Consider the following 13,829-nt stretch of genomic DNA (forward strand, 5'->3'; position numbering starts at 1 on the left):
AGAATCATTAAAGACAAATGAACATATTTTCATGAGTGTGGTAAAGGGTTCTTTTAGTCAATTGCATGCTTATATTTATTGTATGCATACATACATATAAGCTGACACAATTGGTTTCACCGTGCCCATCTTCTAATTCTTGGATCAAACCTAAGTTAGCGTTGAGGAGATTTTCAAATGCGACCCTGCAAGCGTGTGTTTTGCATCATGGGGAGAGAGGATGTGATGTATGTCCCTAAGAAACATGTCAGGGCCGTTGGGGTTCGCTGTCATGGGAATACTTAGATGTGTCATCGCTGGCTTTGGCGTTCTCTTCCTTGCAGGATGGCACATATGGCCTAAACTGTGCAGAGCGCTGTGACTGCAGCCATGCAGACGGCTGCCATCCCACCACGGGCCACTGCCGCTGCCTCCCTGGATGGTCAGGTATGACCTTAGGGCCAGTGTTTGAAAGAAATAGCCAATGCTTTAGTATCTGGTGGTGTTGCTTCCTCCTTCAAAGAAATACACACAGGTCATTTTTTTTTCAGGAAAAAAAATAAAAAATGCAGTAAAGTCCCCAGCAAGTGAATACATTTTTGTCCATGAAATGTTATGTGTTAGGTGTGATTTATCAGTCACCAAGGGCAGTCAGTTTCATTGAGCTTAAATGTAAGATCCCATTGATAGAACGTAGGCCAGCGAGATTTCTGTGGTATATTTTGAGTATTGAGAGAGAAAAAAATTTAAATAAGTCTCAAGACTATAATTAGAACCATCATAGAGATAAAACTATTAACTACTCCTGATTTGGTTCATATAAAAATATTAAACTCTTTCCCAGAAATAAAAGTTTAAAAACTTTTCCTTCCTTAAAAGTTTGAGTCATGATAAATTCATGTTATGATTGAGCACAAAATTTCTAACCATGGGGTAGAAACTCCTCCTTATTTATGTGGCTTTATGAATTCAGCTGGGAAGCTTATCGGGTGAATAGTGATCCCAGAAGAAGAATGATATCTTTACTCATGATGTACAGGTTTGCTTGGACATTTAGTGCTGCCTTCAAAGTCTGTAAATCATGAGCAAGAACATCGCTCTTCTGGCAGGAACACTTTACGTTCCCGCCAGCAGCATCTGAGCGCGTCTGTCTCCCCGGCACACACTCGTCTTCCTGGTGACATCCGTCACAGTGGCTGTGAAGTGGTACCTCTTGGAGGTTTTGCTTTGTGTTCCTCTGGTGACTGATGACGCTGGGGATCCATCATCTGTGCATTTATTGGCCACCTGTACATCTTCTTGGGAGGAATATATATTCATAGCCTTCATTAATTCTTAAACGAGTTCTTTTTCTTTATACCATTGAGTTCTAAGACCACATTATATAAATGTTCTTTACCAGATAAGATTTGCAAGCCTTCCCCCCCCCCCGCATTTTCTACTTTTGCTCCCGCTATTTCCGTGGCATTCTTCGCAGCAGAAGTTTTTATTTTGCTAAAGCCTACCTTGTCCCAATTTTCAGATGTTGCTCCCTTGTGCTTTTGGTATCAATTTTAAGAAATCATTGCCTAATGCAGGATTGCAGAGGCTTATTTCTATGTTGACTTCTAAAGTTTTTTTTTAAATATTTATTTATTAAGTATACAGTATTCTGTCTGCTTGCATGCCTGCAGGCACCAGACCTCATTACAGATGGTTGTGAGCCACCATGTGGTTGCTGGGAATTGAACTCAGGACCTTTGGAAGAGCAGGCAGTGTTCTTAACCTCTGAGCCATTTCTCCAGCCCCGACTTCTAAAGTTTTTCAGACCTTTCTTTATACTTAGGTTTTTGATTCACTTTGAGTTAACCTTTTATGCTATGATGGGGGGTGGGGGACCAAACTTCATTCTGTAATCAGTGGTCTCCGCACAGTTTTGGAGATCACTCTTTCTCCCACTGAGTGTCTTAACTTCCCAGCCAAAGTCAGTTCCCCACAGATGTGAAGCTTATGTTGGATGTTCTAGTCAATTCCATTGGGCTGTATGCTTGTCCTCAAACTGGTTCAATTCTTCCTTGATTAGGGTGGCTGTGTAGGAGGTTTTAAACAGGGAGAAGGGTGAGAATCCCACGCTTGCTTCATTTTATGGTTGTCTCGGTCATGCTGGATCCCTTGGATTTCCATGTGGCTTTCAGCATATATACACCAGTCTCTGCAAATAAACAAGATGGAAATTTAGTGGGATTTAGCTGCTAGATTAACTTGGGGAGCACTGGCAACTTAGCTACATTAAGTCCAGATTCACAAACATGGCCTGTCACCAGCAATCCTTCAGAGGGATCTGTTGCCCTCACCCCAGAATTTGCTGAGAGTTTCTTTGGTTGTGGGTAAAAGAAAAGAGGGATGGACTCTCACCTTGTCAGATAGGCCAAGCTGGTACAATGACTTCATTTGCTGTCAGGAGGAGTGACCCATGGATTCAAGGCCTCCTCCCTGTAGTTCCCTCTTGACTTGTGAGCTTGACTTTATAGTACAAAAGTCCATCTTTGTATGTCCCTGTCACCTCTGCATCACGGATGTTGAAGCTTGATCATGTCAGGCATTAAATTTCATCTCACCAGGATTCCAGAGTTTTGCAAATGGATATTAAATTCTCAGTGTCCTCAGTGAGGCAAAGGGGCACTTTCAATCTGGTGAAACTGATCGATCCTAACAGAGGCCACACTATCTAATTTGGGCTCTGCTGTACCAAACCTGCTTCTGTCTTATAAATCCACGTAGAGTGGGAGGTGTCCCTGGACATACCAGTCACAGCTTGGGTGTCAACCTACTCTGATGATTTAGAACCAGCCTGTGAAAGGGACACCCTCGGTCACATGAGAAAAGCAGGAGATGACTTGGCTTAAAGCCAGTCAGAAAATGTGTTCCTGGCATTCCACAGTCTGGGTCATGGGGTAAGACAAATTATCCCATCTGGCCTTAGACCTACCAGGCTCCTGAGGGAATGCGCTGGCTTTGCCACACAATGTGATCCTGTAATCCCCTTCCCATCTGTGACCAGCCTGCTTCCTGCCTAATGTCTCTCTCTCTCTCTCTCTCTCTCTCTCTCTCTCTCTCTCTCTCTCTCTCTCTCTCTCTCTCCCCCCCCCCCTCCGTCCCTCCCTCCCTCCCTCCCTCCTTCCCTCCCTCCCTCCCTCCCTCCCTTCCTCTGGCTGCCCTCTGTATCTTTGCTTTGCAGCCTGTACTTATGTCTCTACCGCTCTCAGGCCAACCCAGTGGTCCCCCAATGTCTCATTTCTCTGTCTTCCATGGGCTCGGGTGTGTGAATAGTTGTCAGTCTCTGAACCTGCTGAGAGATTGTTCCCCCACACTCGTAGAACACATTTGACACAAACAAACGTGGGAAAAAAGACAGTTCCAGCAAATTTAAAAACAGATCACATTTGGAATGGAGAGCTGGATTACTTTTTCTAAACAGAAAGAACAGATTCTGGGTGATATTTATACAGGGCATCATTTCGTTGCCGGCCATGAACAGGCTCATATTTTTTTCACTGATAAGTTTGTTTTGAATAAGTTCCTTGTTAAGACTTCACAACAGGAAGAAGGCCTTGCTTCTTCTCATTAAGGAGCCAGCTTTCAGCCAAATCTTTACTATAAGCCCAGGGAGCCATGAGAATCAGTCGCTTTTCTTCTCTGTTGCTGATATTGCTCTATGTGACATGTCAGGAATTACTTGCTGGAGAGGGTACAGTCTGATATAATGGGTGTGTCCTCAGTGAACTGCAGCACCGGGCCTAGGCTCTTCCCCTGGGCATAGTAACAAAGGGGAAAAAAAAAAACACGCTACAAAGTGTTCAGCCAATGAGGACACGGGCAGAGGTGGCAGTGAGGGGAGGAACACACTTAGACCCAGCAGCCACCATCCCATCTTTAAAGGAAATTGGGTTTCTGAACCTGGAGTCACACCACTCAAAACTTCACAATGTTGACTCAGGTCTGTATCTTCCTAAGAAATGCTGAGATTTTTAATACAGGGTTACTGACCGGGGAAGGAGGGGAGCACATTGTCAGCTCAAGTGGCATGACTTCATTCAAATTTTATATATACATAATATATATATATATAATGTGTATATATACACATAATAGCAATTAAAAGGAGACTGTGAATCCGAGAGGGAGCATGCAGGGATGGACACAATGAGGATTTGATGGAGAAAAGGGAAGAGGTGAAGTGACATAATTATAATTTCAAACATTTTTTTTAAAATTGAGAAAAATGGGTCTACAAATGTTAGTATGTTTTACCTAGGTGTAAAATGTCATACTGTGGCTGAGCAGTGGTGGTTCATGCTTGTAATGCAGCACTCGGGAGGCAGAGGCAGGCAGATCTCTGTGAGTTCGAGGCCAGCCTGGTCTACAGAGTGAGTTCTGGATAGCCAGAGATGTTACACAGAGAAACGCTGTCTCGATAAACAGAAACAAACAAAAAATACTGTGAAAGTTAGCCAAAATACAAAGTGCATTCAGTATTGCAACCTCTCTAAAGTTAACGCGCCATTTTTGCAAAGAAAGGACATGCACATTTACCATATGCAGATATTTAAAACCTTAATTTATTGACATTTCCAGCCAATAGATTGCCTTATCCAAAAGAAACAGACCTCATTAGAAAATGGGGAGGCAGGGAGATGAAGTGCCATTGTGGCTAGAAGAACATATTTTAAGTCTTTAGGATCTCTGAGACCCATGGTACTCTGTCACAGGCTTGCGAATATCTAGGCTGTGTCTTGGGCTTTGTACATGTGCATACACACACTGCACACATTCATGTGCACTCACATACCATAAACGGTGTGTGTACCAAACACACCCCACACAGTCATGAACTGAAACTGGCTTCTCAGAAATGGTTGAGAAATTCCAGAAGAACTATAATTAGTTTTGCACAGATAGAGATGTATATATATGTGCGGTTTTCTAGAGCAGTCGTGGAGTGACGGCCTTTATAAAGTATTTCCTAAAAACAGCAAAAAACAGGTTGGCGTTTCTCCCTCTCTGCTCTGGGATCAGTCAGCCAGAAACACCTATTCACTGAGCATTACGGCTAATCACCATTTAATTCCTGCTGTCTGAAAACACGTGCACTCTGTGGCCTGGTTCCCAGCTCTGGCCACGATCACTGTCACCTGGGAACTCTTTCCACTTGTATGTTCCTGGCCACCTTCTAACACCTACTGAAAGGAAATGCAGAGGCGGCAGGGGTGGGGCAGAGAGGAGAAAGCTCTTACCAGCCCATGAAGCATTTTTTTTTTTTTGGTACAAATTTTGAAAAGATTTGGAAATCTCTTGGCATTCTCTCCTTGGCATACGGGGTGAGCTGCATGTCTGCCAGGGGCAACTGTCTGGTATACTACCTGCACGTCATTACTAGATCGTTCTTTCTGGCATTCAAAAAGTCACCCTAGTAGCCTAGATAGTGGCACTCTCCAGTCTGTTTAATGAAATCTTGTATATCTTATATCCTAATTAGTGATGATAATGGGGTCCAGGGACCATTTCTTAATAGAAGCCTCATTCCAGTGACCAAAGAAAAGAGAACACGCAAAGATGTCTTTGTACTAGAGCAAGAAAACTGAATACTGTCTTAGGGTTTCTGTGAAGGGACACCATGATCATGGTAACTCTTACAAAGGAAAACATTTAATTAGGTGGCTGACAGTTCAGAGGTTTAGTCCTTTGTCTTCATGGCGGGGAAGTAGGGTAGTGTACAGGCAGACATGGTGCTGGAGAAAGAGCTGAGAGTCCTACTTCTTGATTCACAGACAGCAGGGAGAGAGAGAGAGAGAGAGAGAGAGAGAGAGAGAGAGAGAGAGAGAGAGAGCGCAGACAGACCTAGGCTTGGCTTGAGCATCTGAAGCCTCAAAGCCCACCCTCAGCAACACACTTCCCACAACAAGGCACACCTACTCCAACAAAGCCACACGTCCTAATAATGCCATTCCCTATAGGGGCTGTTTGGTTTCAAACCATCACAAATGCTAAGCTGGCAGAAAAGGGGTTAGGATATCGCATCAGCCCTTGAGCCCCTTAGGAAAATGAATGGGATGAACAAGACATAATATAACAGGGAGATGGGAACAGCAGAATGGAATGAGAGTTAGGGTGTTCACCTGAGCCCAGCCAGGAATGCGGCACTTGGAAGGAGAACCCCGTGGTGTCTTGATGATAAGAGACCGGCTTCTCCTTAGCCCCAGGAAGCAGAATTTGGCAGCCTTTCTGTCCCACACACCCGCTGTGACCTGTGGTGCAGATGAAAACTGCCTTCAGGGACCCCTCTATCCCAGTGTAGTTCTCTGGCACCTTAGCCCCTCAGTGATGCCTAAATGGTTACCATGAGGGCCTTGGGAGGACGGCATCCCAGAATCACCTTAGTGAGAATCCAAGTTCAAGTCAATAACTACACCAAAGGGCTTAATTAACATGCAAGTGCCCAGTTAACCACAAATGCACATGACCCACATCTGAGACCTTATGGGCCTGGGGAATGGAGGGAGGGAGGGAGAGAGAGAGAGAGAGAGAGAGAGAGAGAGAGAGAGAGAGAGAGAGAGAGAGAGAGAGAGAGACAGAGAGATATTTATGCATGCGGGTACCTGTCTGTCTGTCCATCTCTCCCTTGATGGACAGAAGGCTGAGTCTCTGAAGTGAGAATGGCTGCTGCGAAGCCCCCAGGTTTCCTGCTCTGCCCCACAGCCTGTTGTTTGCTCACTTAGGGCTGCACTCGGGCACACAGTGCTCGCCCGCTTGTTGGTCTTGCGGGTACGGATATGACCCTCCCTAATTTCTATGACTGAGGGACTTTTTGTCAAGAGCCAATAAAAAAGTGTGATTTAATAACCACATGTTGGGTGTTTCCATGCCCTCTGCTGGCATTGTGGTTGGGCACTGGGAGGGAGGCGATAAATAGTGCCAACTCCAGATAAAGTATGGTCAGAGGTGGTACACTGGTGGGAAATTTGCCTGTACTGTCTGTGCCATCACTGAGGGTCATGTTAGAGATGAAGAAACTAGCAACTTTATGACTAGACACCACGTTCTTCTTCTACCCCAATTATCAATAACAAATCTCTCTCTTTTTTTTTAACTCTGCCATGTATTTAATATATTGCTGCAAACATTGAATCAAAATCATTTTCTTTGTTTTCCAACATCCCAGCTATTGCAATATTGGCACGTTGAGTACAAATGAGATGAGGATTTGGGGCTAGATCTTTGAGAGGGGAAATAACGACATCCTAGATGATTTATTTACTACATTCATGCAGTCACTAATGCCCAGTGAATGTGGGTTTCACACTGAGGCCCCTGGCTTAATGCATCAGGCATTAAATGCACGAACATTTCTTTAGTGCTGCCTAGCTGAAGTTTATCACGGTCATTCAGCCATTGCCTAGCAACTTGAGAAGGCTATCAATGGGCTCTTTGTCCCTAGTCCTGGCAAAAACAGTCCCTTGCAGATCTCCTTATCAGCATTGGAAAATTTATCAGGAAGAAGTGCTCCCATTGAGCAAAACTGCCTTCAGATAGAAACCCACCCTCTTCCCATTTGCCCCCTCTTCCAAATATTTAAGGAATTGGCTAAAGAAACAACTGATTTTTGAAGATTTTATTTGTTCCTTGGTGGATACCCCAAAGAAATCATCTTGTGGTATCTCATTATTTTTCTATTTCTCTTTAGTAGGGGGTAACAGCTCCCAGCACCCAAAAGTTTGCCTTTCTGACCCAGGAAAGAAAAGGTGCCTGCACACATGTGGACTATGTGTTGGCTTCTTCCTGCTCTAGCTACTTTTATCCTTCTGCCCCGCCCCCCCCCATTCAGGGCAAGTGTTCTCCCACTGCTCACACATCCTCTCTGCAAAACCCCCACAGACACACTGAGACTTCACCTCTGTGAACGAGGCACACCGGCCCTCAGGGCCAGCCATTACTCTCCATGTGTGTTAGGTCTCAGACAGCGCAGTCGGGCTCTCTCGCTCTCCCAGCTGGCAGAATGAGTTGTCCAGGGTGGGGTCAGGAGCAGAGGAACTTTCCATCTGCCCCTCCTCCACCAGTCTCTAGAATTCTTCCTCCCTGCGCTGGGTTTTGTTCAGTGGCTTCTCACTTTCACCCCTTCATCTCAACTCGTCACCCAACTTTTTGCCTTCAAGACTCACGTCTTCCCACGTTCATCCACTCTCCCATAAAGCATAAATTCATCTATGCCTCCGCTCACTGGGTCTCTGCAAACACGGTGTGGTGCAGGGGTGGGGTCTCTCCCTCCACCTTATGGTGCTCTTAGCTATTCTCTATGAGCCCATGGCTGGCCACACACTTCAACTGGTATTTCTAGTTCCTAAATTGCAGCTGTTCCCAACTTTGGCAATTCCTAGAAGATTTCTGCATGCTTCTTGGGACTCTGAGTCTTGTAGCTACTGTTCCCTGAGCCTAGAACCATTTTCCCTCCTCCCTTGGTCCAGGTCACTAGACAGAGTTGGGGGCGTGTCCCGGGGCTTTATCATCTGGAGTTAACTTTTTTGGAGTTTATCATTTGGAGTTAACATTTTTTTGGCCTCACCAACAAGTCAGCACTGGCTAGATTCCTAGAAGGCATATTATCTTAAGTTATTTTTCATGTTTGGCAAACAAGGAAGCAAAAATATGTTTCAGAGGACTCTCTCAGACTGGGCAGGTATGAGAGCAATAGAAACAAAGAGAGGAGGAGCTGCTAGAGCAAGCTTACAACTCTTTCAACACCTTTTCAGCTCAGAACACTCCTTACTGCAGGGTTGTGTCCTTACGCAGCTCACAGCCTCCACCTGAGTCCAGGAAGCGATTCAAAGAAACACTTAGGCAGGATTTAATTGTGACTCTCATTGCCTGAAATTTTATAATAGGTATTTACTTCTTAGACTCTCAAAATGTGTGCCTTCTTGCAATATTAATAATCCCTAGAGAAAGAAGATCCCCGCAATAATAGACTTATCATGCCCTTCCCTGAATATATTATGGAAGAAGAGACGGCAAGAGTCATGGAGAGTCTGAGGGGAGGTAGCACTGGGGGACAAAGGAGCCTATTTTTCTGTGGGTTTGTCTCATACCTGATACTTGTCTCAAAATAGATTAGGTATTTATATGCAAAATGATAACACCTTTACTGCATAGAATAAAATAAGAGAGCTTGAATTTCAAAGAAAAAAATAGAAAATGGAATGTTTATAATTTGCATTCAATGGAAAAATTCCTTCATGATCCTAAAACTTAAGAAACCAAAGTTATTTGAAAAGTGAGCTTGGTTCTGCTGAAATACGTTTCTATGACTGGAGACAGTCTCTGGAACAAAATGCTGGGTAAATCATGTGAAACATAGTGTGCGTGTGTTTGTTTTTCAATGGGCTGCCTGGTTATTCCATGGTGCTTTCTACTTACTGGGGAAGTAAATGGTGAAGCTGATCATGACAGATGGGTATGCTAGCCAGCCGAGGGAAAAGGAGTCAAATACCAAGTGTAGGATCACTTAATTTTGATTGCTAATCTTCAGTCATATTTTAGAACCAGCTTTGTGTGCTTACCCACTAATCATGCTAACCTATAATATCCAAAATCAATGTAATTGTTATTCTTGGTTGTCAACCTGACTGCATCTGGAATTAATCTAAAACCCAAATGGCTGGGTACACCTGTCAGGGTGTTTTGTTTGTTTTGTTTTTGGTTTTTTTGTTTGTTTGTTTGTTTCTGTTAAATCATTTAAAGTCAGAAGAGCCCTCTTTATTCTGGGCCCCACCTTCCGGTAGCATCCTTTATAAAGGACATGGAAGAAAACCCTTTGCCTGCTTGCTCTCTCTCTCACCAGTGAGTTCATTCCTTCACTGGCATTAGAACCCACTTCTATGAGATTCAGGTGTACAATGAGACATCCAGCTTTGTGGACTGAACAACTCTTGGGTTCTTAGACTATCTGTTGGTAGACAGCCATTGTTAGAATAGCTGTATCACAGCCTATAAGTGTAATCCACTCTAATAAGCTCCATATAGATGCATGCATATATATATATGGTCACACATACACACACATATGAATTTATTATATCAATTCCGTTCCTCTAGAGAACCATGTATATACTTTTGGCCTGAAATATACTCCATTCCATTATGGCTGAATTTAAGTGTAATGTGATTTGACCAATAATTGATAAATTAAGACACCTTAAATGGCCAAGTCCTGTGCTTCAAGCCCTACTCCACATTTAAAAAAAAGTATTAAGAAATCAGAACTAATTTTCAGGATGGTTATAAGGTTAGCTGCATAATTATTTGGGTTCTACTTCCTCGGGCTTCTTGTTGAGATTAGCCTGAATGGATCTGGGTCAAAATGCTGAGGGACATCTGAATTTATGAAGCAGGTGGTCCCTTACCACCTTGTCTGTCAAACAGGAGCCTTGGCTTACAGTGAGGATAGAAAATCTGAATTCCAATCGAGGGGAAATCCCAAGGCAGGTTACCCTTGGTAGTTCTTTTTTCAGATGCAAAGCAAAGCTTACATTTGCAGCCTACTCCCAAGTTCACTGCTGCTCAGAATGCCTTGCAGTTCTGTGTGGTATAGGTATTGGCTTAAAAAAAAAAATCAACTGAGACACCATGGCTGGTGCTTCATATTCAGAGAGTGTGGAATTCGCAAGTGTGTCTCAGCTTTTCCAAAAGACCTTGAAACGTAAGATGTGTGTATGAACACAGGAAAGAACAGCAGGTCCATGTTTTATTTATTTATCCTGTGGGGGACATTTAGCCACCCCTCATCAGTTTACATCCAGAACTGGTTTCCTCTGGAATCAAAGTGTGTTGCTAACCTGAGTGAACACAATGGGATTGTGCCTCACTGGCTGGCCTTTGCCAAGCTAAGGCCTTTGCTGGAGGATGGACACGGGGACAGGAAAAAGCAGAGATTTATCATCTTATAGTAATGGCTTTATACTAGCTGGTGACATATTTGAGGTCCTCTAGAATACCTTCCATACTAGGTTCAGGGCACCCTCAATGTGGTATGGCCTACCCATCATCCTCCAGGCAGGGCCGCTGTGAACTTTCTAGAATCCTGGATTGAGCATGTCCTCGCGTGTTCTCACTTGTTCTGATGCCAGCCGTCACCAGTGTAGCCCTGGTCAGAAGTCTTTTCTCTGCAGGTGAAGGGTCTGAGAATCTGATGTAGCAAAGAGATCCCTGTTGTATTTCAAACACAAACTTACAGAATCCTCCTTCGCCTCCATTAATGCCTGGCTTTATTTTCATTCCTGCAGACCCAGCTTCCCGTAGAAATTGGTTCACTGGGTCATGACTGACTGAAGGTTTCTTTAATTCCCAAACAAAAACTTAAATAGCTCCATACAATTTCATAACAATGATTCAGACAATAGCACATACATGACATTGGCTGGGATAGTCTGCCTCTATCTGTCGAGATGGAAACAATTTTTTTAGGAATGGAATTGGTGATACGTATGAGCACATCAGTGTATCCCGCACAATGCATCATTGAAATACTTTAGGATTGTGTTTCCTTGTTTATCCTACCCTGTCCCCAGTAGGGCTTCCTTCATGTAAAAGAATTTAATCATTTTATGCTTTGTCTGATCGTTGTACCCTTTGTTCATTTCTCTGTAAAAGCAAAGAATGGGTGGAGGGATAAATAGGAAATCAATAGTCTTTTTTTTTTTTTTGATAAATTTTGCCTTCAACAGACAGAGCCCTCGGGCTTCCCGATGCTCCCTCCTAATAAAGAAGAAAAATCAATTCAGTGAAAGTATTTTCTCCTTGGCAGCATAGAAGGGAATTCTGGGTATTCGTTAACATTCGAATGACTCTGTGTATTGGCGTCTGCGGGCGATGGCAAGTGTGTTTTAAGCCTGGTATCATCTCTGTCCCGTGCTCTCTGTAGCCGTTGTGTTTACGCCGTCCTTGAACCCCATTACGTATTAGCGTCCTCGGAAGCCCACGCTGCACCCTCCTCAGCCCTGCCCTGTGTGTGTTTCAGGTGTGCACTGTGACAGTGTGTGCGCCGAGGGACGCTGGGGTCCTAACTGCTCGCTGCCCTGCTACTGTAAAAATGGGGCTTCTTGTTCTCCTGACGATGGCATCTGTGAGTGCGCGCCCGGATTCCGAGGCACCTCTTGTCAGAGAAGTAAGTGTCTCGTAGGGGATGGTCTCTGCGCCCCTCTTCCTGGGAACTGCGTGTAGATCGGTCTCTGTTCTACTCTTTAGTTTCTAATGATGGTTTGTGGCGGTCAAGGACTGTCACTGTCCTCAAATGACACTTCCCCAAGAACTTTATTCTTTTCAACCTCCAGGATGAACTTAACAGATGGGGGCGTTAACCCTTTCTTCCCAGTGATGATTTCATTACCTTGTGGGCCTCATCATCAGGGCGCGATTCTCATTTCTTCCTCAGAGGGTGCAAATGGTGTTCCAGAAATCCACTGACCTGTAAATATTTTATTCAGCAATTTGGCGTCAGCCTCACCTCAATTACCAGAAGTTAACATCAGCCAAACCTCGAGGCAATCACACATCTCACTAGTAAGCTGAAAGTCAGTGCTGGGGAGAAAGCAGACTTCAAAGTTAAAAATGGGGTTGTTGATACTGCTCTGTAGGAGCCTCGAATTAAGAAAGAGTCTGTGAGATTTTATTAAATCTTTTGGTAAATGTAATAAGAAAAGTTATTACACACACTGTTGTAATTTCTAAGATCAATTTCTTTTTTCACTAAGAGTTCAATGCAGTCATTCTGTATTTAAATTCAAATAAAGTATTGGAAGCATCCAAATACATGGAATTTTGTATACTTGTTCTCTCTAACCACAACTGTCAACCTGTGCTTTTTTTTTTTTTAAGAAGAAAGATCTTTGAATTTTGAGCGTTTATCTTTTTGTTTGTTTGTTAGTTTGTTTGCCAGTCACGGTTCTTAAATAATAAAGGACCAACAAATGGCTTGGTAATATTTAATTTAGGCATTGGTATTTATAGTTTTATTTTCTCCATTTCCTTATTCATTTAACAAATGTCTTTGAATCTTTGGTCTGGGCCTGGCCTTGAGCCAACCACAGGAGGACAGTGAGGTCTATCTGTGACATTCCCTCATGCCAGTGAAATTCGGAGTTTAGTGGCTTCCTTCTTTGTTAAAAGCTGCCCTTCTTGTTCCACACCTGAAAAATCCTAATTAGCTTTTTGAAGTTTTCTTATTTCTCCATTCTAACTAGACCTCTGAGTGGAACAGGAGATAGACCCAACTCAGAAAGGTAACTATGTATTTCCATTCTGTTTGCAGTTTGCTCTCCGGGGTTTTACGGACATCGCTGTAGCCAGACATGCCCACAGTGTGTGCACAGCAGCGGGCCCTGCCACCACATCACAGGCCTGTGTGACTGCTTGCCTGGCTTCACGGGAGCCCTGTGCAATGAAGGTAAGCACCCAGGCACCCTGGAGAGCCGTGGGGAGGATCAAACTTCCTGAAGCTTGTCCTCAGACTTCCCCAAGGCCACAGGTGCCACCACCAGCTCTAGGTAGTTCTGAAAATGGCACGAGCATTGGAAATGCCTCCTTGGCATGACGCTCCCTTGGCTGTGTCTTATGATGTCACTGGAACCATCCACTCATGAAAAGTCAACGTGAGAAAGGATTTTGATTCCCTGAGGGAGAAACCACAAGTCAGAGTTCTACGAACACCACGGTTTCTTTTTGAGATATCAGAATAAGGCCTTTGGTTTCACGTGTTTGTAAAAGTGAGCCCATCTGCGATTAGCATGTGTGATCTCTTAAGTGGAGGCAGGCCGGCAGCGGGC

At 43.9% G+C, this 13,829-nt stretch overlaps 1 protein-coding gene across 1 annotated transcript in view; it reads left to right on the plus strand.

Moving 5' to 3' along the window:
- Megf10 (multiple EGF like domains 10) overlaps positions 1–13,829 on the plus strand; it is a gene marked incomplete at its 3' end in the record, with an annotated part of 108,808 nt that overhangs the window by 70,140 nt on the left and 24,839 nt on the right. Inside the window, exons 12-14 of the mRNA XM_038330410.1 lie at positions 324–426; positions 12,026–12,172; positions 13,316–13,450. Of these exons, the coding sequence (XP_038186338.1) occupies positions 324–426; positions 12,026–12,172; positions 13,316–13,450 (385 nt within the window). The remainder of the gene's footprint in view (positions 1–323; positions 427–12,025; positions 12,173–13,315; positions 13,451–13,829) is intronic.

Source organism: Arvicola amphibius, chromosome 5, assembly GCF_903992535.2.
Source record: "Arvicola amphibius chromosome 5, mArvAmp1.2, whole genome shotgun sequence".
NCBI lineage: Eukaryota > Metazoa > Chordata > Mammalia > Rodentia > Cricetidae > Arvicola > Arvicola amphibius.